Source organism: Mycteria americana, chromosome Z (genome assembly GCF_035582795.1).
Source record: "Mycteria americana isolate JAX WOST 10 ecotype Jacksonville Zoo and Gardens chromosome Z, USCA_MyAme_1.0, whole genome shotgun sequence".
In the NCBI taxonomy this organism is placed as follows: Eukaryota; Metazoa; Chordata; class Aves; order Ciconiiformes; family Ciconiidae; genus Mycteria; species Mycteria americana.
Genome location: NC_134396.1, coordinates 1557621 through 1583309, shown reverse-complemented (window position 1 = coordinate 1583309; position 25689 = coordinate 1557621). Strand labels below are relative to the sequence as shown.

At 43.9% G+C, this 25689-nt stretch overlaps 1 protein-coding gene across 47 annotated transcripts in view; it reads right to left on the bottom strand.

Annotated features, from left to right (window-relative positions):
- Positions 1-25689, bottom strand: part of CELF4 (CUGBP Elav-like family member 4) — a 691717-nt gene that overhangs the window by 176355 nt on the left and 489673 nt on the right. For 12 of the 47 annotated variants that reach the window (XM_075526235.1, XM_075526245.1, XM_075526270.1 and 9 more), the window contains exon 4: positions 23311-23334. The exons of the other annotated variants lie outside the window; for them this stretch is intronic. In XM_075526235.1, coding sequence (XP_075382350.1) covers positions 23311-23334 — 24 coding nt within the window. The remainder of the gene's footprint in view (positions 1-23310; positions 23335-25689) is intronic. 47 annotated transcript variants of the gene reach the window in all.

Genomic DNA, 25689 nt, shown 5'->3' with positions numbered 1-25689 from the left:
GCCTGCACCCTGATGTTCCTAGGCAGTCATCAGTCTCATCTGGCTAATGGGTTCGTGGTGGTCCCCTAATCACAGCATCTGGAATCCTCCTCACCTTTAGCTAGCCAGCTAGCTCACACCCAGCCCTGTCTTTTAAATAGCTTAATGTTATGTAAGGTAAATAAATCTCATCCTAATTGACTGGATTAAGGTTACTCAGGTAGTCTGTGATAGAATAAAACACAGAATTTACACCAGAAGCCAATGTCCTCCCTAGCCTCAGGTTCATGCCCCTAATGTGAAACAAAAATGCATCAAGGGCTACCAAATAGAAAGACACCACCTTTGGCTCAGGGATCTTTTGATCTACAAATCATGGGAAACAGGATGAATATTTTAGGGAAGAATCACTGCCTGCTTGCCCTGACTTTGTATTTTTTCTTGGGCATATACTCTTGGCCATAATCAAAGACAGGATACCAGGCAAGGCAGACGTTTGGGCTGTCCCAGCCTTGCCATTCTTGTGTTCCTCCCTATCTCAGACCTTGGATTAGTCACTTAGGGACAGCTTTTTAGTGGCGACATTGTTCCCAACTTCCTTGACCAAGGTCACACTGGAAGCCTGTAAAAGGTCTGAGAATTAATTCCAAATTGCTCAAGTGAAATTTCTGTACATTGGACTGTCCACCCCCTGATTCATGGCTGCTACAAGTAATTTCAACTGCAGACTATCAAACTTTTTCAGGAGCTGTCTCTGATCAGTTGATAGTGTTTAAAAAAAAAAAAAGAAGGGGGGAAAACGTCAAATAAATTCAAACAATAAATAAGCCAGCTGAAATCGAGGTCTGCTCATGGATATTCAGTAAGCTGCAAAAGAATCAAAATCTGTTGGATAAATTATTCATTGCAAATTATTTGTTCATCTTGACAGTCATAAAATTATACAATCCATTAAAAAAAAGTCCAGTCACAGTATTTGACTCCAGCCCTGTGCTACAGAGAAAACCCCACTAGGCTGGTATTTGGGATGAATGACACACCTGTGCCCCTGCTGATGGGATCTGGGGGTGTCCAGCACCTCCTAATTCAGCCTGAGAGATGGAGTACCATACAGGTAGCTGCTCATTGCCTCTGGGAGGGATGGTTTCACTTGCTCTTAGGGGATCTGAGGATCTTTCTCCACATTCCTCCCTCTACCCCAGCAGAAAAGAGAGGGTGTGCCGACCACCACTCTCATGTCTCTCACATGTTTTAAGTCACACAAATCCACTTCAGCTTTGTGCCAATGGTCTCTGTTCAAAGTAGGCTGGGTTGCAACACCTCCTGCTTGGACATAACTGTGGCCCGTTATGGCACCTTAATTCGGGCACTAGAGAAAGACTGTTGTGCATCGCTGTCACCTCACAGTGGTCCTGTTTAATAGGTGGATCCTTGGGTTTGTTCCAGCAGACAAAATGGAGAGCAGGAGTGTGCAGCTTGACTTCCTCCTGTCTCTATCCTCCTCTCTCAAATACACACCTGGGACATTTTTGCTGCACAACACAATAAACCTGCCTCTACACAAGGGAAGGGCATTGAGCTATGCTGATAACTCACAGCTGGGCACGCTCTTTGTGCTCACTTTGTATTGCCAAGTGTAGAGGGGTTGGACTCAGGTTGATAAGCACAGAGGCCATGTCAGCCGTCACTTTGCTTTGATTCATCCTGCTTCTTATGGCCCAAACCACTGAAAATACCCTTTATTTTCAAAATGAGAGGTACAGCAGAGCCCTTATCAACATACAGCAAAGTGTAGCAGAGCACACACTTCAGTTCAGTGGGTGCCATACCAGGCTCTTATATTCCAAGCAAGTGGAGATGCCTTCGATTACTTTTACCCCCACACACGTTCACACGCACATGTATATGTCTGTGTGTGCAAGTGTGTACAAATACCAATGCGATCTGATTAGTATTAGAAAAAGTTGCAGACCTCAGAGAGTACAAATCCCTGTTACAAAAGCAGAGAGAAAATAGGTGCTTCTACTCTGTTCTGCACAACATCTTACATACTACCTTCATCACCATGGCATTTATTTCTCTCTCTGATTTTTTCTTCTTTTTAAGGTTTGATCTGAGGCCAGGTTTTCTAATGAGTTTAGTGAAAGGATCAAAGGAAGAGAATCACCATCTGCCTAAAGAAAACAATAGTATTTCCAATTGCATGATGGTATCTGGCAGGGAAGGCAGATTGTTGGGCTCCTTAGCTACATCATAGAAGAGAGATGGGAAGAGCAATAGAGAAGGAAACCTTATCTAACCAGATGCCAGCAAAATTTCAAGTCTTCCCAAACCCTTGCCAATTATTCTAATTTGGCAGCAACAAAAAGGAGAAATAAAGTTGAGAAGAGAAGAGAAGAGAAGAGAAGAGAAGAGAAGAGAAGAGAAGAGAAGAGAAGAGAAGAGAAGAGAAGGGAAGGGAACGGAAGGGAACGGAAGGGAAGGGAAGGGAAGGGAAGGGAAGGGAAGGGAAGGGAAGGGAAGAGAAGGGAAGAGAAGAGAAGAGAAGAGAAGAGAAGAGAAGAGAAGAGAAGAGAAGAGAAGAGAAGAGAAGAAAAAAGAAAAGAAAAGAAAAGAAAAGAAAAGAAAAGAAAAGAAAAGAAAAGAAAAGAAAAGAAAAGAAAAGAAAAGAGAAGAAAAGAAAAGAAAAGAAAAGAGAAGAAAAGAAAAGAGAAGAAAAGAGAAGAAAATAAAAGAGAAGAAAAGAGAAGAAAAGAGAAGAGAAGAAAAGAGAAGAGAAGAGAAGAGAAGAGAAGAGAAGAGAAGAAAAGAGAAGAGAAGAGAAGAGAAGAGAAGAGAAGAGAAGAGAAGAGAAGAAAAGAGAAGAGAAGAGAAGAGAAGAGAAGAGAAGAAAAGAAAAGAAAAGAAAAGAAAAGAAAAGAAAAGAGAAAAGAAAAGAAGAGAAGAGAAGAGAAGAGAAGAGAAGAGAAAAGAAAAGAAAAGAAAAGAAAAGAAAAAAAAGAAAAGAAAAGAAAAGAAAAGAAAAGAAAAGAAAAGAAAAGAAAAGAAAAGAAAAGAAAAGAAAAGAAAAGAAAAGAAAAGAAAAGAAAAGAAAAGAAAAGAAAAGAAAAGAAAAGAAAAAAGAAAAGAAGAGAAGAGAAGAGAAGAGAAGAGAAGAGAAAAGAAAAGAAAAGAAAAGAAAAGAAAAGAAAAGAAAAGAAAAGAAAAGAAAAGAAAAGAAAAGAAAAGGGAAAGGGAAAGCACTGTCATGTGAGAAGCAAGGAGTAGATGTATTTATCCTCCTCCTGGAATGAGCCCCAGCAGTGCAGGGGGACAGGCAGGCAGCAGTCAGACAGACAGAGCTTATTGGAATGAACTCGCGTATGTCCAAGGCAGCTCCTCTCCTGCCTCATTTGTTCCATCTCTTGACAGATCCCATTAAGCCAAACAGTGAGCTAACTGGTTTCCAGAGCCCTGTGGGCTGTTGCAAGGGAGTGGATGCTTACACAGCTCTGCTATCCTGTGGTCCCTTCTGAGGAGGGGGAAATTGTTGAAACAATTTAGTGTTTGCAAGGACTTAGCAGGTGGAGATTTAAAGGAGGGAGAACAATTTCAGATTTGCAGCTTAAGACCCTGGCAATGGTTTTAGACTTCCAAAAGCTACGAAACATACTCCCCTAATAGTGATGCCACTTTAATATGCTTGAGAATAAAAAGGACTAAAAAGCTACTGACCACTTTTGTAAATCTTGGCGTGTGAATGTGTGTTCTGTAAACCATCAGTCCTAAGTTAGGAAGAGGGATTTCAAAGAAATTTAGACTGCTGAAGAGATCACCCTTCCCCTGTCATGGACTGCTGGACAGCCATGGAGCTTGGGTGTTAACCTCAGCATTGATTCACACAGGGGCAATTGGTGTGACCATGTAACTGCACATGTCCATATTACCAAGCAGCCAGAAATCTCAGACAAATGTCCAGCAGCCTCAAATTCTATTTCCACACAGAAACAAAGGAGATTTCTAAAGGAAAATGTGGATGTATGGTGATCCTGCCTAAAGAAGGTTGATGAGGTTTCTGTTTTCTCCTTTTTGGCTGCTTTTGAAAAGACCACCAGATATCTGTGCTCCTCATTAAGACCCTCACTCCCTTTGGAAACATGGACCTGTGTGGTCTTTGCATGAGGTGGCATCTGAGCCCATTCTCCATAAAACACAGCTAGACGGAGGAGGTTGTGTCCCCAACCCTAGACACTGGAGATGTCATCTTTGCAACCAGCTGTCTTTAAGAGGAGAATACTCCATGCTAACAGAGTACTTGTATTTTTTAATGTTGGCATCAGCCTCTTCCTCCTAGGCAATTTACAGCTACAGAAGGGTAAATAAGCTAAGCAGTGGCGGAGCGAAGGGGGAGCCACCAAATCCACAGCCCTAGAGAACAAGCTAAGTAAAGAGGGACTCGCTCAGGCCTTTAGTGCAGCATCCTCTCCCCAACCACCTACTTGGCATTCCAGCAGGGCGGGTTAATCCTTTGCCTTTGATGAATCTTTAATTTTGGCACCTTGTGGCTGAAGCCGGCACTAACTAGCAGATCCTGGCGATCAAAGTCACACACTTAAATATTTCATTTATAAATAAAAAATAATAAAATAAAAAATAAAGACTTAGCTTCATAATAGCAATAAGGTAACTCCAGGGGGGTTGTTATTGCCAATTAATCACACTGTTGGGACTGAAGAAGAGCTCCACTGCTCCTTGTAACTCTAATTGCCCTATGTGTACAATTATCCATACCCCCCTCTTCCTCTCCCTGTCCAGCCAGACCTTATGGCTTAATTCCCGGGTAGGCTTTCTAGTTTTTAACATTTGTTGCTCTAAACCACCCTTCCCATGATCTAGGCTGGGGATGGAGAATGATAAGACTAATTCTTCTCCTCTTGTGCATGTTCACTCTGGCCAGCTGTAAAGCAGGTGTATTCACACCTGCTTCCACACGCACAGATCCAGGCTGCCAGTGAGGACGCTCAGGGGAAGCCCCGTGCTGCAGAAGACAATCCATGAGCACTACCTTTTTGGATAGGCTCTGCAGCTCACATCCACGAAAGCGCATAATTCTCACCTCCTACTCAGGACCTCAAACTTCCCACCAAAGCTGTAGCCTCTACTCAGATCTCTGGGGCTGGACCTGAGCCATGAAATTTTGAGCGTGGAAAGGAGCCTCCTCATTGCTATTTGTGCTGCTTTGAACATTTGGCAAATACTAGAACTAATCCTGTTAAAGACACAGACGCTTTTCTTCAGTGTCTATTATTGAAGCATTTCCCAATTTGAAGCTTGGACCTGACCCACAAAACATCTAAACCTACAGATAAATGGAGGCACATGAGACACTGCCATGGGACTGGCAGGAACAGATATGTGGGGAAAGGGAAGAAAACAGGGTAAGGAGAACACATCTAATGACTTTTTGGGCCTATTTATATGTTCTGCAGAAAGGAGTTTCACCACCTGACTGGGTGCCATTAAAAATGAACTTCCCTGGATCCATTTTAAGTGTGCTGCCTGACAATTTTGTTCAATGGCCCTCAGTCGTTACACTGGGAGAAGCAGTGAATGACTATTCTCCGTTCATTTTCCCTGAGACACTCAGCTTTACATACATCTGTCATATGCCAGTTTTATCATGAGAGACTAAAGGCACCAGTTAGCTCCTCAAAGAGAAAATTAAGAGTTGATTTAATCACTTTCTGTGGAATAGAAATGTAAGAATACAGGGCTCTTTATTTTAGCAGATGGGGATGTAGAAAGAACCAAATCCTAGAAGACAAAGCCTGACATGTAACGAGGAAATAAGGTGTCCCTTTTAAAGAGTAATTAACTATTAGAAGTCTTTACCAAGGACTATAGAAGATAACCTGTCACTAGCTACTTTAAAATAGGATTGGATGTTTTTCTAAAATATATATTTTACTTTGACAATAGCTCTTGGACTTGAAATGGGAAATAATTCAGAGAAGTCTGAAGGCCTGTTTTATGTAGCAGGCTAGCTTAGATTGTCACATCAGTCTCTTCTGGGCTTAAAATGCATGAATTATTGAGGTCTGATACTGAGTCCCCACGGCAAAGGTTGCTTTCTCTGAAAGGCTCAGGTCTTTAAAGGTTCACTTGTAGCTACTTGTAATGTTCATCACCTGCTGTAGTGGAAGCCCAAAGCTTTGAATTCAGGTCTTCAAGACAAAAAAAATCAAGGACTGGATTCAGACTGTACGTGTTTTGTGGCTGATCTGAAGTTGGTCACCCTGCTATGCCTAACCATGTGAATTGGGGGCTGCAAAAAAGCTGTCATACTGTAAGTTTGGAGCTCTCTATTTCCTTAAAGAAACCTGGTCTGTAACAATAAAGTTTTCCTCATAGTTTTATTCTTTAATATATCCTTATTAAAGGATATATTAATATCCTTAACTTCAGCTGAGCTGTATCAATTTACCGCATCTGAGAATGTGTCTCATTTCACCTCTCCATTCACTGATGGCATCACCTCTTGAGAGAAGAAAAAGGGAAATTTAATTCCCATCACCGATTCATTCCTTGCTTTCACTGCTAAGGCAACTAACAATTATTGCTGATCACATACACAGACACACAGAGCTTTGCAGAGAATCGCTGCGGTTCTGCTGTAAAGAAAATGCTCTAGCTTTCATAAAAATCAGAGACCGAACTGTTCCTATGCCTTGTCCTTTTCTCCAGCATTTAAGGCCTGGAAAGCTTGCTGCTTGTGTTGTAATCTTACCCAGCTACAGGATATGTGACAGTGTTGCTTATTCCTCCCCTGTGTAATGTAGACCTCCATGCCTCACATGAGCCAGAGCCTTGTATGAGTTATATGGCTATTATGTTATAAGTAGGACTGATGTATTACTGAATGCTGCCATACATCCTATTAATGGCACTCAGGCTCCATTTTTTTCTACCTGTAGTAAATTCTGCACTTTTTTGGAAATGGACACCTTCACAAAGATGCAAAGGTCCAGCACCTCGGGGGGGCTTAGGCAAAGTTCGGGGCTCGCAGGGTTAGGCGGTAGCAGAGCACCTCACTTCTCTGCAGCGGCAGGATTTACGTAGACATGACCACCCCTGCTGATAAACCACTGTCTTGTCCAGCCTTGAGCAGCACCACTGCCAAGAGGTTCCCCCATTCCCACACACTTTACTCCTTGGCCTGAACTGCTTTTACCATAATAATGTTTTCCCTTGTTCTGAATTTACAGTTACCTCAGCCCCTTGCTACCATTCATTCTTTTCTGCCCATTGACAGATTTGCACGTATCTGCCCTTTTTCTAACACGCTTCTGCCCAAGAGCGAGATGTAGTCTGATATTTGCATACAGTGTTTTTTTATACAAGGTGATCTCGATAAGAGATGAATCTGGAGCCATTTTTCAAGCTCAAACATCTCTGATCTTCACTAGATATGCATATTTCTGGGCTGCAGTCCCATTCTGCTCTCAGTTCTTTATAAGAGGAAAAACCATAAAGCCCAGGATACCCATATGTAGGGACTTCAAATCTCTATCTGGATATGACTTAGGTTCTGCTCTGCTTTTAGTAATCAGGATTCAAGCACAACACGAATCCTTTCCTTCTGTGACAACCTCATCCTCTTGGAACCGTCTTCTTATGAAGTTTGGGTTTTCCTTGAATTTACAGCTAGGTATCAGACTATAAGTTGGAGGGGAGTTCGCAGATGTGAAAGGTAGTTGGATAGGTTTTTCCTCCTTCCCCAAATTTTGAAATGGGGACAAAGGTTTAACGCTGTAGCTTTGTCTATGTCTACCAGCTAAACCAAGTCAAGGCGTGGACCCAGGCACTGTGCGTGGCCATACAGATTGTTATGGGCCAGGCATCCTTTCCAGGAAGACATTTAGGTTCACTCATACTGCTCTGGGTGGAAGAGATTTTAGGTGGATGGATAAAAGCTTTACTGTGTCATTTCTTCCTTGGGCCAGAAAATGGGCCTTGGCTGGTTTAATTTACTAGTGTAAATATACTTTTTAAGATTGCATGATGTGGTAATGATAACAGGACAGCAAGACATGAAAGTTTAAAGATAACAGTATCTTCCTCAGTCCCGCTAACAGCTCACTGTGACTCTTCTGTAACTTACAGCTCATTTTCTTATATTTCTTTCCTCTATCTTCCCTCCTTTCCAAAACTCAGCCAACATGCGCTATGTAATTTCTTACTGGATGCCTGGAAATGGGTTTGAAAAGAGCCAGGTTCTTTGCTTAGAGGAACTGTGGGACTTAGATATATTCAGTGCTGCCTCTGTTCCAGCCTACTAAACGTTCAGCAGCACAGCGAGTGAGTGAACGAGCAGTTGTAAAACCATGATGCAATCCCTGCCTGTCACATCTGATTTAGCAAACAAAGTCAGATGGTCTTACAAAAAAAAAGAAAAATAAGCATAACCAGTGCTGCTTTGTTGGAACTGAGGCTTTAACAATCAGAGGACAGGACTGAAGCAGTGCAGCCAGCACATCCATCTTAGGCACATCAGACCAAATGGAAATCCATGGCCAATGGATACAAGAAGCCTAAATACCTCGGTGTCAGTAAGATAGACTCAGCTTGATTACAGGCAAGCTGGTGAGGTACAGAACTGGGGTCATAAATCTGGTGGGTAGAGTGTGATGAAGGCAGCTCTGACCAGGGGCTGGGATTCAGGACTGGCTTAGCTGAGTGAGGCACAAGGGATTAGGAAATGCAGGTCTTCTTGAACATATACTGAATTTACCACTAAATGAATCAAGAGCTTTTTTTCCAGAACTCTGATGTGTCTCTTATTGCTAATGAAATAAACTATAATAACATGTGGGGAGGGCTCACTAAAGGGAGGGGAAGAAGAGGGAAATACGACTGAAAAATATTCGCATTTATATATCTCAAAGTGACTCACTCTGGTGGTTGGGATAAAGAAGCACTCCAAGTCCATTGTGAGTGTTAAAATTATGTGGCCCGAATCAGAGACGTGCAAAGGAGTAATGGTCTGTTGATTTGTATCTACCTGCCCTGTAACAGGTAAAAATCTCACAAAAAATGCTAACCTCATCTGATTGCCATCATGATGTTGTGAAGTTTCTGTCACTTTGGAGCCCGATTTATAAGATTTTGGCAATGCAGTGTCCTTCTCAGGAGCATATTTGCTAAGTTCAGGCTCAGCTTTGACCCTGAGTCCTCCTGAATCTGGACATGGTTTAATTCCTAGCTGGTGTCTATTTTACATATGTTTTACCCTGAACACAACAACCTCTTTCTAATAAAGGGAGAAGAAAGCAGATGTAACAGGGGAATTGATACTTCTGTGTTTGTCCTGTTGGGTCCAGAGGGAAATGATAAGTGGTGGAGTAGAGAGAGGGTAGAAAAGAAAGAGAGGAAATCACAGCCAATTTGTCAAACTAGCCTCTATCTCCATCATTCCCAGAATTATCTTTTTCTCTCTTTTTCTTTATTACTCGGAACATTAAGATGAAGGCAGCGTCCTTTCTAAGTTGCACTCCTATGGGTCCTGCTTGCAGAGCATCTCTGAATGCCTTGGTGATACAACAGCATGAAGCTTCACAGCATCCTTGTGAGAGGAGTCAATATCATTAAGGATGATTGTACGTTATGATACATTTTCTAAAGCTCCATCTATGTTACAATTAATCTCCAATTCCAATCCAGTATTTGGCCTTCCAAGGTACACGTTTACTTTCCATCGCACATAGTAACGATTTTCTGTCCCTGGTCCCGACTTTCCACTGGTGTAAATCTATACAGAGCCTGCTCTGGCTCATTTTACACCAGCCCATCATCTCAGACTCTCCCTGATATTTGTTGTCTGGTGGTGTTGCGGGTCATTAAGATAGATGCTTGTGGCTACCTCGGGACAGGTGGATGTCAGTGTTGGGAAGATGTGTTTCCTTATATATGGTTTGCTGCACTCAGTGGGATCTTTCAAGGTGGGAAAGACTATTTGAATGCAAAGTGGAATTGAGTGTACAGACTGTCACAACTGTTGGGCTAGAAGGCACCTAGAAACAGCTCATTTTTCTTGTGAGAAGACAGGATCAGCTATATCTGTGTTCTGAACAAAAGTTTGTCTATCCTGCTCTTGCAGATCTGTAGTCCTGGAGAGGCTGTGCCCTTTGTGAAAAAAGGATTCCAGCTTTTCATTGACTTTGCCATAGTACAGTGTGTTGTTTGCAGTAGTAAATTTTACCTTGTCATAGATTTTATCACTTTTAGCAAAATTTTTTAAAACCAGCACCTGCAATCCTATAATGAAGTGACCATTATACACTTATTTTTACAGTAAGTTTCAAAGCGTCATAATCACCGAACCTCTCTCTCCCCCCTTTGCTCAGCTCTTGGAAGAAGGAAAAAAATGAACAGATAAGGCAAGACACGATGCAAACTCAAAGGCGGCCATATGTATCTTGTTAAAAAACGCCTCAAGATATTAAGCAGCTTTTGTTCTTCTGTAAAGTTTGATTCCTGATATTAAATGTTTGGGATCGGGAATACTACAGTGGGAACCAGCAAAGAAAAGCGTGGACGAATTTACCTGTTTGATGCACGTGAAAACTGAATATTACTCTGCCGAAACTGGAAGTGGACAAGCTGCACAAAGCATCAGATGACAAAAGATGAATGCAGCTGTCACTTGGTTAAGCGGGCACAGGCTGTGGAGAGGACACAAGTGCTCTCCACCAGCTTTTGGCTAAGTCTGTTATTCACCCATCTGGGGTCACATCTTCACTCTCTGGAGGAACATCCATAGCTCATACCGAGATGCTGGGGAGCCCCTCACCTGTGTCTGAAGGGAGAACTGGGCTCTTAATTGTCTAGCATGGCTGCACGAGAAAGGTGTATGGTAATAATAATGCAGCAAATGAGAAAGCTGGCTATTTGAATATGACATCCTTTGTCAGCTTTATTTCACTTAATAATGTGACATGGCTTGGGGAGGGAAAAAATTATTAACCTTGCCATTTTTAAACCTGAATTGCTGGGAGTTTTTCTGCTGAAATTCATGTCCTTTACTTCCTTTGATATTTAACAAATTCCTAGTTTTATCTCCATGGAAGCCTGTTTCAGGAGGGATAAGAGCTAAATGTCTGGGGCGGGGGGGTGGGGGGAGAGCATAGAGCAAGCCACCATTTGGGAATTGGGTGTAAAGTAGCCTGGCATTGATTAACGTCGTTAAAAGAAAGTGGGAGGGGAAGTGTACTGAAAATGAGTGAAAGAACGGTATTGTAATCTGCTTTATTGCATTCCCGAGATGCTTGACTTAGCCTCATTGTCATAGCAAGATGATGTGTACCCTACCAGTGTATAAAAATATATGAACTCCTGGGACAATATAGTTCAATCTGCTCTGCTATTACCCATCATGCTCATCTGAGCACACTACAGCTATTAGATCTGTTTGTGAAACAGCTGAGCCCATGGATGGATCTCCTGCAAAAAGAGCCTGAATGTACAGTTGAGACAGGGTCTGACTGTACAATACATGGAAGGAGAAACAATGGAAATGAATGTACAATGGGGACGACTGCACAATGGGAGGTGCAAGAGGAATGAATCTGCTCCAACTGTGCATATGTAATGGTAAAATAGACAGATTGCCATCTATAATTCATGGTGTTTGCTTCCCCCTTCCCCTTGTCAGATAGCCCTCAATCAGTTTGACTTTCAGGAGCTATCCTTCACTACTGAAAGTTGTTAAAAAGCTGTCATGTTTAACCCCAGAGGTAGCTGCATTTAAAACACAGGAACTGAGCTATATATGTACAGAAAACCATGTCCCGTGCTCATTCTTTTTCCAGAGGGACCAAAGTGGAGCTACCTCTGGGTGAAGAACAGCAACACCAAAGCAACTCGCTGCAATGTGCGTACAAAGGCAAAGCAGAACAGCACCCAAGAAACCGAGCTCCCTATTAAAATGATATTAAAGGTTAAGAATATATACCAGAAACTTAACGTTAATAATCTTAAAGGGGTTCCTTCATAATCTTAGTAGCAATTCATTGTTAAGGCACCTGACGACAACTGTTGTGCCATACCGACTACTAACACTGATGCTTGGTTATCAGCGACACCATGAAGTAACCAAGTCATGTTCTTCTAATCCCACATTATGACAGTTTTTACAGATATGTGTTTTCTTCTAACGATGACCTTGCTGAACAGACTGAAAAATACGAAAGTGTCACACATCTGCATCTTTGTAATTCTGTCTGTAAGAAAATTTCTGCATTCTTATTACTTCAGTTTGGAATAATTACAAAATGCTCCAAATGTTTTTTCTTGTCTATTCCTGGTATACTACTCTCCACCAGGAGAGGAAAAGAAAAAAAAAAAGGGGCAAAAACCCCAAAAAGCTTGTCTTGTTATTTCCTTCTCTGGGTAATTGCATTTTCCATACCTCCCCTTCAGAGGCATTTACAGTGAGCTCTGCCTTCCAATGCTTTTATTGATTTGTAGCTCTGCAGGGTGAATGCCAGACCCTGGCAAAGCCAAAGGGAGTTTTGACTTCATTCTTTAAGAACAAATCCACTGGTGTGCTGGATCAATGCAAAGAGTCAAACCGCTGGCCTGTTAAACGGGATTTGTAACTTCTGCTCAGAGCTACAGCCATGTGAGCAGCCAAACCGTACTGCTGAATTTAGCCTTTACTTTTTGACTGCCTTTTTAGTGGCTGGGTAATGTGTGTTAGTGGCAGGCGAAGGTCTGAGACAGCCCTTTCCACTCATAGAGTTAGTTTGTGCATTGAGAGCTGCCCACTTGGTTTAGCCCTACAAGTAGAGACCTGGTCCAGAGCCACCCAAAGGGGCTGTGGGGTACCCTGCTGTGGGTACAGTTGAGAAGCTGCTGCAGTGCTGCCGAACGGTGTGAGGTGCAAGGCCACACAAAGTCTTCCAAGCACAGATGCTCAACCTGGCATGCAGTGGTGGACTTTGTATGGTGGAAGGTAGATTTGGCCCGAAGAAAGTGACATAACTCCCAGTACAGCCAGCAGAACTCCAGCAAGAAAATTCATGACAGAGGAGGGGACAGAGTCCATGTCATCATCTCCGAGTTCACATCAAGCTTAAGAGCTGAATAAGCTGTTGACCTTGACCTGTTTGTTGGCTATACCATCAGATCAATTAGATACAATTGTTAATAGCATAGCCTAATTACTTCCTAATTTCTTCAAGAATACCCCAAACACAAGAATTCAATTAACTGCACCTATACAGAAAGTTTGAAGTCTGAGCTATTCGCTTATTGACATCATTTGGATGAAGAGAATGTGAGCACAGATGTTACATTTCTTAAAGAATCCAATTTTTAATTAATTTTAACTTGTAAGCTAATGAATAGGTTTCTCTTGTAAATTCTCTGAAAATTACTTCCATCCTCCAAAAGTAAGAATGCTAAGTTTGAGAAGGATAAGCTGCTGTTTGCTTGCAAAACAACAAGACAGAATCCCAGCCTTCACTGCAAAACAGAACATTTGAAATTACCAAATCAAAGCTATATTCCTGCTTTTATTAGACTTCCTTATGCTGTATGCCCTCACCTCAAATGAAAAATATAAGGCTGTCAGCAGCTTCTAGAAAATATATGGAATTGCGATATTAGGTAATGCTTTGCCAGATTTTCCTTCTTTTCCTCTTAGTCTTGCTCCACTTCCTAATGGCTTGTTAATGCAGTTCAGCGTGCACGATCTCTAAAACACTTTGAGGGCTGCTGAAATGCACGGCACTATCTTAAGATACCAGGGAAGGGATCTCATCCAATGTGTGCAGTGGAGTTTACTTCTAATGATCAAGACTCTTGGTTTTGGCAGGAAATTTGTGGAGGTGAAGCAACGGGAGTATAAAGTAGGCAGGAGTTAGAAAGCAGATGCGTTAATCACAGAAGCCCAGATAGTGGTAATACAAGCCCTAGCGCAGGCAACATCATTCCCTGGTATCGCTGCACGGGGAAACTGCTCAAGGAAGGTCCTGACAGGCAAACAGGAAAATTTACACCCCTCCCCTCGTGCGATCACTTGGATGAAAATCCCATTGAAGTCCAGCTCTCCTGGACACCGCACTGGTTTACATGCATACACAGATATACACAGTGCAGACAGGTTATAAATAGTGGTTACTTTGGTTAAGCCTGACCCAGAGTTACTGCTTAGCTCCCTGTTTGGGTAAATGTGCCGATACATTGAGGCTGTACATACTGCAGTAACTGCTGCAGTGAGGATCAAAGGTGTACGGTTAGGTCCCTTTAAGCCCCGGGATGATAAGAAACAGCTACGTCCTCCCCTTTTTGCAATTTCATACTTGGGCAGCTATTTGAGGAGGGTTCTGGTTTTGTTAGCACTGCAGTAATAGTAGTGTAAAACACAGAGGTACTGGCTTAAAAGCCTGTCATACTTTTGCCCCAGCAGGAGGTTGCACTACTTGAACATGCTGGAAAGTGGAGGCAGCACGACTTCAGTGCAAAGAGAAGGCTCTGGGGTCACAGGACACATTACCACGGATCCTAAATAAAAATTTAACTCCAAAAGATGAGCCTACGTAACAGAGCTAGCTGTAAGCTCCTCGGGTTGAGTGTTAGCTGTACCATTGCAGCAGCATGGATGGCAGGGGAAAGCTGCAAAAAGTCCCACTGAACTGCTGAAGATGTCAGCAGCTGTTAGTCTGTCCTGAGCTCAGGGTTTCTCCAGAGCTCAGCTGCCAGCGGTGTCTGTGCGATGTGGTGGAGGGTAAGCTCAAGTGCACCCACATAAGCTGCACCCCTGCATTGCGGGCAACAACACAGCTTAAGCCTGACCCGTGTGGTGCTTTAAGCATGGCTTCACTGCGTGACCCTAGGGCTCACGATCCCCTGGGCCCTGCGAACAGACATGCTCCTCATCTCCAGCTTGCCAAGGGAGGCAAGAGGAAGAGGTCTCAGGTACCTGACCTTACTGAATTTCTGTAAGACACTCACGAACTCTGTAAATCCCATCCACGTACTCTTGAGACACAGCTAGACGAAGGCACTGATAACCAGACCACGTGTGGGTGACAGCCCTGCTTTGAAGGAGAGGCTGGACCAGAGACCTTTGGAGGTCCCCTCCCACCAACACTCCAGTGATTTCCCTACAATATTTTAGCGGACATCTCCTCCTGCAAAGCGGCTGCCAGATCTGCTCTGGTTTGTCTCCACGAGCTGGTGATTTACTGTGATGCACTTGATATCCTCCAGAGAGGAGCTCGGTCCTGCACTGAGTTTTGTGCTGCCTCACCAAAGCACCTCTCAGTTTCTCAGCAGTGTTCAGTGCCTGGCACAACTCAGTTTCATACCTGAAGGTTAACATCCATATTTATCTATTTTCTCCTATTTTGCTAAAGTTTGAGCTTAATCCCTTCAGCCATTTTCTACTCTAGTGAGGAGTGAGAAAAGGACACTTTTCCTATGTGGAAAACTGTGAATCCTGTTTGCTTTTAAGCTTTGCTACAGAAAGAAAAAGCCAGCTGGCCTTTGAACCCTGACATAGAGGCAATTCTCACTGAAGATGGGTTGGCATCTTCACTAGATTGCAGAAAAAGGAGGAAGGGGGGCAGAGACAAGCATTTCAAAACGTGGTAATGAAAATGCTCACAGGAAATGTGTTAGATCAGTAAATACGCTCTAATGGCATTTGCACTTACTTAACATCCCTATTACACATCCAGTATGGCTTAAGGGAGCCTTAATATAAATGTGAATTGGGGTCATAGAGAGAGAAATAGATACAAGGAAATGGGCACAAACTCACAGCAATGCTCTCAACTGGGATGCATTGGCGTAACTCCTAATGTATGTTAGGTAAAGATTTGGCCACAGAGTATGTTCCCACACACAGATGTAGACACACAGATGTACACACTTTCCCTTAAAAATAGTAAGCTTTTCCTGGGCCCCACTTCCCATTAAAGAGGACTTACATCCTATGAAAATTCATAAACTCTGCAGGCGTTTCCACGGCAATTTGACGGAGTAATCTCCCATCATCTCAGCTTCTTGGTGACAATGACAAGAGGAAGATGGATTTATCAAATACACAGTGACATGTTTATGACCCTGTTTTGCATAAGCAGGAACCTGAGCCAAAGGCTGTGCAGCTTGAGATAGCAAGAGGGTTTTTATAAATATTGTGACAAGCAGAAGTGATATTTGGAAGAACATGGAAAAAAAAAAAATCTTTCTGATTTTTTTTGAGACAGACCGCATTGTGGTGGGGTGGGGGAAGAAAGCCTTTTTCCCCACTTCTCCACAGTTCAATTTCCCCAAGAGCATGAAGGCTTAGCTCTAACTCTCACTTTGAAAAGTTTTTCTGTTAACCCTTCTCCTCCCTGTGTGTAGAACTCCCTTTATATAGACATGTTGTTAGGAAGGGGGCAGGGGGAAATGTTCTCCATCTTTCAGTGATACAAAAATAACATGGAAAAGCTATAGGAACACAGATGGCACCAATAACTCCATTTATAACATGCACGCAAACATGCCAGGCCCAGCTCCAGACACACTGCTGCCTTCACCAGCATGGCTTTTAAATGGGGAGCACCACCAGAGGGCCCACACACTATTTAAAGTGGTTTTGCCCTATTCTTGCACACAAAACCTTACTATTATGATTATTACTGTAGTTCTTAAACAGTGGTCGAGATAGCTCACAGGGTACTGCACAGGGGACCCTCTCAGGTTACTTGGAGCTGCAGGAAGTTTTTGTCTCTTTGAGGCAGGGCTAGACCTACAGTGGTGCGAAAAGACTTTAGTGCCCAGGTTAAGCAAGGTCTTGCAGAAACACCAGGTCTTTATCACCAGACGTACCTGTTCAGTGTCTCGGGCAGGGCACTAAGAAATGGGCGCAGTGTCCCCTGCTCAAACTTAGGGGCAGATGAACTGTTTTCCTGCATGGCTCCCTAGCAGCCCTGCCTGCATGACAAATAGAGCTGTCAAGAGATGGAGAGACAGCTTCAGCCCGAGGACCCTCCACCAGAGGCTGTGGAGATGCTCCAGACTCAGGAGTCTGTGGTGCACTGAGGTTTGCACAGCTGTGCCACGCCTGGGGAGGGGATGCACAGTAAAGGCAGGAACAGGGAGCGGGGATGAGTGATGTTGCAGAGCCGAGGACCGAGCCCCACAGGTTTACATCCACGAGCCCCACAGCAGGGGGTATCCTGAACACTGCCAGGTACTCTTCTGGAGGCTGGCAGCGAGATAATAAAATGTTTGCGCTGTCTTTCAACTTCTCGTAAAACCAGGAGGGCTGGTTGAAAATGCAGTAAATGAATCACAAAGAGCTAAAGAAGGAAAGCATAAGTAAAAATGTGCTTGGGTGTGTTTTTCCTCTCTGGATTACGTGATTTTTGTGGGAATTTATACCCCAAATTAAAGAATGAAGGTAAGAGAGCAACTGTGTGGAAGGAAGGGTTGTGGGTACCCAGAGAGCTCATGTGCTAGACAGGCTCGACCAAGACCTGCAAAGCTCAATGTGAAATAAGGTCTTTGTTTTAAGTTTGTTTTCCTTCCGCCTTGCTCTTCTTTTTTCTTCCTCCAGATAAATATATTAATTAAATGACCCTTCTTTAGAATTTTACAGAAAAGAGAGTTCAGGGACCTTTATTGAACCGACCTGTAAAACCAGAACAAAATCAGCTTCTCTGTTGTTCCTTCTAAATGATTTTTCCATTGCATTTCACATCTTATCAGGGACTTGTTTGGGCTTGAAGCTCTGAAGCTTTTTCTGTAGGTCAGTTCAATAAGGCAGACAAAGCTGCTTTTCTCTCCATTGATTGGGATGTTGGGTATGGTTTTGGGTTTTCCATTTTTTTTTAAAACAAAATAATAATCTGTTTTTCTGTCTTTTATTTCTTTTATCTTTAAAAGAAAACAAACGTATTCTTATTATTGGTCTGTCACAAAAATATTCTTTCTTACAGTGAACTCATCCCATTCCATTACTTGATGTCCAGAAAGGACTCTAGCTTCTCCACTAACATTGCAGTGTTATAAAATTTGGCTCAAAATTTTGATTTCAAACAGTTATTTCACCAAACATAAGACAGGAATGAAACAGCAGCTTCACCAGCTGTTCCACCCCAGGGTAAATTGACCCTCTCTATATCGACAATTTATAGCCTGCTGCACAAAATAGGTCATTTGTTCCAATTTCTATTTTTGGTGTCATCATACCTAAGGAAGAGATGGACGCATAAGCTGAGATTGGGTGGAAGGGACAGCATGTGAAGATTTTTAGACAGCTTGAATTAAATAATAGTCAGGGGACAGATAACACAAATGTATCAGACCCTACACTGGTAACTGAGGATGACTGCACAAGTCTGCCTCATGGCCCATGAGTCCCTGGGATCTTCTCAGATGCTGGCTAGTGGTGAGTGTTTAGAGAAGTGTGGGGCAGCAAGTATGAAATGGCCCTTCTCCTGTGCCTCTCCAGCCGTCTGACTTCATGAACAATAGTCCACACTACAAGGTCAGAGATGGGCTCCAGACTCCCATATGTCCCTTGGTACTATTTTCTTCTGAGAACTCTTCTTAATTTCCACCTCTAATTAGTCCTGTTCCTAGAGAAGAACCACCAGAGCATGGCATGGCTTCAGACAGCCCCTGGCATAGCCTCAAACAGCTCCCTGGGTCTACAGCAATGGGCAGGGCTACCTGAAACCCTGAGGGAGCTCTGTGACTCCCACAGGGACTTCTCTGGGAGGGTTAAATCCAAGCGCCCCTCAAATAACAGCACAACACACATGCAACACATCCTCCTCCCCACAGCCCCTGTTCAAGCTTGAGGCAGCATTACAATATCCCAGGTGGCCAAATTTGAAATTGCTATAGCTCTATACAGAAGTCACCTTTCTTTTTAGGCATTAGTAAAAATTTCCTATCTCCAGTTGACTGATTATGCATTTTTCCTCTTATATTATATTTCTTCTTCCCCCCCTCCAGCCTCTACCCCCTCACAGCAAACAGTTTCATGCAAACCTTCTAAGATTTCTGTGGGGAGTGGTAGGCAATAGAACTCTGTTGTCTAATGGGACTTCCACTGGCATTTGGCATCCTTCCTGGTATTTCACCCTTCATATTATAATTTATAGTGTAATGTAATTTTTTTCATATCACGCTATAACATAAATTATGGCCAGTTTGTCCTTAACACTCAAGGAGACAGTCTAGGGCTTTTCGAACCAGGAAAAAGAATGAGAGAAAGAAAGAGAGAGAGAGAGAAAGAGAGATGGAAGGAGGGAGGGAGGGAAGGGAGGGAAGGGAGTGAAGGAAAGGATGGAAGGGAGGGATGAAGAAAGGAAGGAAGGAGGGAGGAAGGAAGGAAATTTATTTACAGAAGCAAAACCCCCAAAACCAAACCAGTTTTTCTAAAGGCAAACTTGCTAAATAAAATAAAATAAAGAGGACAACTTTTTGTCCCAATAACTTATTAAAATGTTCTGCTTCAGCCTAGGATATATCAATGACTCCTCAGTGGATCAGACAGGAGAGACTCTGAGGAAGAGACCATCAGGCTGAAAAATAATATATTTTAAAGTTTCCTTATCTTTCTCAGTAGTATGTCCCTTAAATTATAAAAAGTGAAAGACATTTTAATATCACTTGGAGGCTGTTTGTTCATTTTTGGCATCTCATTTAGCCTGGAGAATAACATTATAGAAGACAGTTTTACTGTCTATTTACTTTATTACTATATGTTATTTCTATTATGGTCGCAGTTAGAAGCCCCATTGGGTTAGGTGCTGCACAGATGCATCCCAAGGCATGAGCAGCCCGGTTAGCTAAGGAGACTGCAGGGATATGCTCATGTCCCCTCCTCTCTGAGCTGGCACTGCTCCATGGGCAAAACCATGCCCTGCATGCAGCAATGCTGGCAGAAGACTGCTTCTGCGTTCTTCATTTGCACCACCAGAAGAAATCACCACACTCCACTGGCTAAAAAACGCCCTCCCTCTGCTCATATATCCTGTGTCTCCTTTTGGAAGCTGCACCGAAGTGTCCAAAGAGAGCAGCAGAGGTGCCCTGGTGCAGTCAAGCATTTGAGGACACTCTATGAGCAAGTCCCAAACTCCAAAATGAAGGGACAGATTGCCACCCTCTTCCATCACTACTTGGTTTTAAACATGCATATGATAGTTTGGGGTTTTACAGAGGTTTGAACCATCAGACCAGAAACGATCATTTGACCCTTGAATGTGGCTTCCTGTATCTGACAGATCGGTCAATCTCCCTGGGCAAACTCCCCATGCGAGCCCTAAGACAGTTCACCAAAGTATTTAGGGCTGCATGGCAAGGCACAAGCTGGCCCCACCCTTGCCTGGGGCTGCTGTGCTGCAGGCAAGTGTTCTGCTGTGTGCCAGCTAGACCTGCTTGTGAGCTAGGACAGCCGGAGTGAAGAGCTGTAGCCAGCTCCTGCTCACAGCAACCGGGGCTGTTACCGCAGCTTTGGGTGCCGGATCACAGCACACCTCATTCCCCTATACACACAGTATAGGGGGACATCATGAGAGGAAAGTGGGTTTGGAGGAAGCCAGTACCTCCTTCCCCCTCATTTTGGATAGGGCCCATGAGGCACCAAATGCTGGGAAAATCTTTGGGCTTTTGGATCAGGATTTTTGCTAGAGGCCAGCACTGTCCCTTCCCTTCCCTTCCCTTCCCTTCCCTTCCCTTCCCTTCCCTTCCCTTCCCTTCCCTTCCCTTCCCTTCCCTTCCCTTCCCTTCCCTTCCCTTCCCTTCCCTTCCCTTCCCTTCCCTTCCCTTCCCTTCCCTTCCCTTCCCTTCCCTTGTCCTCCCCTTCCCTTCCCTTGTCCTCCCCTTCCCTTCCCTTCCCTCCCCTCCCCTCCCCTCCCCGTTTTCAGCAGCTGAAGCAGAGCAGAGAGGTTACAGAACGACCCAGAGCCCTCCAGCTGCAATAATCACTATGGCTTGTGCAGAATTTACACTTTGCAGTTGTAGGATTACAGCTATAAACAGCTCTAAGAAAAGAAAATTAAATTAAAAATACTATGCCATCTTTTCCTCCTTCTTCTTTCTCTGTGCTCTGCTTTCCACACCTCCCTGGCCCAGGACCTGTGACCAGGACCCAGAGATCTTCCTGGACCAGGAAGTCCCAGAGATCTTCCTCTCTCCACCCTGTCCTTCCCCCACAGCCTTGCTCAGCTACTTGAGCACAGTCTTTTAGGGCAGCACCACACATAGGACTGCTCTTGGGATACGGTGTGTATTTGCCTTCCCCTGCATGGGTGCAACTTGTGCAGGACACCTGTGGTTTAGTAAAGCTAAACACTTCACCATGTGACAATCATCAGCCAGATACGGAGTTTGCCATCTTTACGATGGGCTGCTCCATGGTCTGTATACCTTTTGCAGGGTCCATTTTGTAAATATCTTTGCAAAATTGAAAGAACCTGGGAGCTGTTTTAGAAAAGGACATCCTTATTGCTTTGTAGAGGAGGCAATATCAGTACCTCCATTGAAAATAAGAAGCAATGAAGGTGCGGAAGAGTCCTGTCACATCAGCCTGAAGTTTCTTGGTAGAAGAAGCCAAAATAGGGATCCCACTGCTGTGAGTCTCTCCGCTTCCCAGCTTGAGAAGTCCTCACCAACTTTTCCCTCCCTGCTTTTGAGCAGCAATTTGGAGATTTCACCCTCATTTCCAATTTTAAAAAGAATGGATAGAATCACTTTTTCTAAATATCATTTTCCTGGCCACATCTGGTCTTCAGCTTTGCTTGTGGCAGACCCAAGCCCTTTCCCTGTTTCACAAGGAGGCAATACAGGTAGGCTCCTTTCTCATTCTGCTGCTTAATCTAAGGATTTATCTAGGTTTCACTTTCTGCCTGATTGTAAGTGAAGTTTGTCCATCCTAATCTTCTCTGGGGGCAGCTCATGAGAAGCACAGATGTTTTCTGAGCCTGTAGAGATTCTCAGAGGAAGGATTGCAAAGTGGGGTTGCACTCTTGAGACACAGTCTATAGAAATAGCCGCACCTGTATTAATTACTCTGCTGAAAAGACACACATGCCTCAACTGATGCTCTCTGCATGGACCCAAAAAGCACTCTCTTACATTCTTCCATCTCCTTACTTCTTACTCCTAACTTTTTTACTCTATTCAGTCTGTGTCCAGGTTTGCTTCCTTTGCTCTGCTCTGTCTTCAGACCCTGAGCACAATTTAAATCAATGTGTTTGCTTAGACATTTTTTTGTCAGCCAGCTGAGCAGAACCACTACCTTACAAGGACACATGTTGGCCCCTCTTGGACTTAGCCCACTCCCTGTGTTTTTGATCTGATAGTTTTGAATTCAATTGATTGGTAAATGGCTAAATAGTAAAAGAAATTGCTTTCTATCATTACTCTGCATGGCTGTGTCATTATCCTTTAATATTGCATCGTTATTGACTGGTGCAGCCTGTCAAGACATGGCCAGCAGGATGTAATGCAGTGGTAGAGATGTCTAAAATATTTCATTCAAAGTTTACTCTTCTAATAGGAGATGTGTCCTGGCTAATTGGGGAGGTCCCAGGTGACCGGAAGTTAGCAAATGTGATGCCCATCTACAAGAAGGGGTGGAAGGAGGAATCTGGGGAACTACAGGCCTGTCAGTCTGACCTCGGTACCAGGGAAGGTTATGGAGCAGATCATCTTGAGTGCCATCACACGACATGTACAGGACAACCAGGCAATCAGGCCCAGTCAGCATGGGTTTAGGAAAGGCAGGTCCTGCTTGACTAATCTAATCTCCTTCTATGACAAGGTGACTCACTTAGTGGATGAGGGGAAGGCTGTGGATGTTGTCTATCTAGACTTCAGTAAAGCCTTTGACACCGTTTCCCACAGCATTCTCCTGGAGAAACTGGCTGCTCATGGCTTGGACAGGCGTATGCTTCACTAGGTAAAAACTGGCTGGATGGCTGGGCCCAAAGAGTGGTGGTGAATGGAGTTTACTCCAGTTGGCGGCCGGTCACAAGTGGTGTTCCCCAGGGCTCTGTGTTGGGGCCAGTTCTGTTTAATGTCTTTACCAATGATCTGGATGAAGGGATCGAGTGCACCCTCAGTAAATTTGCAGATGACACCAAGTTTTGTGGGAGTGTTGATCTGCTTGAGGGCAGGAAGGCTCTGCAGAGGCACCTGGACAGGCTGGATTGATGGGCTGAGGCCAGTTGTGGGAGGTTCAACACGGCCAAGTGCCGGGCCCTGCACTCGGGTCACAACAACCCCGTGCAACGCTACAGGCTTGGGGAAGAGTGGCTGGAAAGCTGCCTGGCGGAAAAGGACCTGGGGGTGTTGGTTGACAGCTGGCTGAATATGAGCCAGCAGTGTGCCCAGGTGGCCAAGAAGGCCAAGAGCATCCTGGCTTGTATCAGAAATAGCGTGGCCAGCAGGACTAGGGCAGTGATCGTCCCCTGTACTCGGCACTGGTGAGGCCGCACCTCGAATACTGTGTTCAGTTTTGGGCCCCTCACTGCAAGAGAGACATTGAGGGGCTGGAGCGTGTCCAGAGAAGGGCAACGAAGCTGGTGAAGGGTCTGGAGCACAAGTCTGATGGGGAGCGGCTGAGGGAGCTGGGGTTGTTCAGCCTGGAGAAAAGGAGGCTGAGGGGAGACCTTATCGCTCTCTACAACTACCTGAAAGGAGGTTGTAGAGAGGTGGGGGTTGGTCTCTTCTCCCAGGTAACAAGTGATAGGACAAGAGGAAATGGCCTCAAGTTGCGCCAGGGGAGGTTTAGATTGGATATTGGGAAAAATTTCTTCACCAAAAGGGTTGTCAAGCACTGGAACAGGCTGCCCAGAGAGGTGGTTGAGTCACCATCCCTGGAGGTATTATAAAGACATGTAGATGTGTTGCTTAGGGACATGGTTTAGTGGTGGACTTGGCAGTGCTAGATTAACGGTTGGACTTGATGCTCTTAAAGGTCTTTTCCAACCTAAACCATTCTATGATTCTATGCGTATGGTTGAAAGAGGGAGTGGAGGAAACGTGTGAAACCCCAGGAACAAAATGGACAAAGGTGCTCTTCAGCTTGGCCTGGACTTCAATCTGTGATGAATGCTTTGGTGGAGAGATGCACCCATTCTTTATCGTAAGGACTAGATCTTGTCTATGCACAGATAAACCATGCCACTGAGGCTGGATATCCCCCAAGCTCATCCTGCCCCTGACATGCCTGTTCCTTGATCTAACAACTCTGTGACTTTTCCCTTTAAATACTATTATAGCTTGATGTAACCGGTTAGATGTAGTCCAAAAGATATAAGCCAGAAAAAGAAGATAGCTTCCTGTTCTTGCTGAGCTTCCCAGCTCCCAGAAATTAAAAAAAAAAAAAAGAAAATAAAAGATTTCTTTCTTTCTTTTTCTCCTAATCTTTTTACTTAAACAAGTGGTTTGAAGTTGCTTGCTCCCTGGGTTGGACTGGCTAGGTCTGGGCTTCCTGCCTCCCTCACACACAGAACATGACTTTGGGCACTGTATCAAATGTTTGTAATCTGCTTTCTTGATTTGATTTGGTATTTGGAGACTTCTGCTAAATAGTCCCTTTCCATTCAAGACTCTAGTCTGCTGCTTCCGTGTCTGAGCAACACACAGGAAATGGGAGAGGTCAAACACAAATGGGGGAGATGGGGGAAGAAAAAAAAAACCACCCCAAAGCAACTCTACAAAGAAAAGATGAAAGAAGAGAAAGTGACAGTGTGATATAAAATAGTTACTAATTCACCTGTCCATGCTCAAAACATATCCATGGTTGCTCATTGCCTACTAACTGTAGCCACTTCTAAATTAACCCCCAAATGGCTGGCGGCATGTGGGCATACTAATGAACACCTGGAAAACACTTTTCACCCAAAGTGTAATTGATCCCTGGAACTCCTTGCTGCAGGGAATCGCAAATGCTAAAAGTTTACATGGGTGCAAAAAAATAACTAGAGAAATTCAAAGGTGAAAAATCCACCCTGGGAAACTAACTGCAAGGAAATCCTGAGCCTACATCACAGGAAAAGTAGCGCTGTATGTCTTTCTCATTCTTATACTCCTAACTGCTGTTGGCTCCTGTGGATAGATGGCACTGGGTTAGATAGCCTGGCTTAATGCAGCTGTTCTTATTTCCCTGTGTTCATGTAGAACACATATTTTGAAACAAAAACATATTAGTAAAAGGATGGAGAAAAGCGTGAGAAAGAGATCTTAGCAATCAGTTAAGAGAGAAAGAAATAAAGAAAAAAAAGAAATGTTGCCAGAGGGCTGGCTCTCTGCCCTACTATTCTGTTTCCCCTCCCCCTTTCTATCTTGGCCCTCATTTGGGAAAGAACACCCGTCAAATTAAAGATGGATAAAAACTCATTAAGAAACAACAGGCCTAGATGAAATTGCCGCTGGGATTACACTGAAGGGATGGTCTACCCCCACCCTTTCTTTCGTTCAAAGATTACAAACCCTTTTTCTCCTCCAGGGCTCTTGCCTCCATCCTGGTCCTGGCTAACTCCACTCCTGCCTGAACCCCTGGGTTTGAAGGGTCCATGTGGGTAGACAGGAGGAAAGAGTAGGGGTTGTTTGTTATGCTTCCTTTTGTTTTTAATTAACCTCCGGTGTTTTCTTTGCCTAGAGAGCAAATCCTCTCACCCTGATTTTTTACACATGCCTGCATTCAGACTGCAGAAA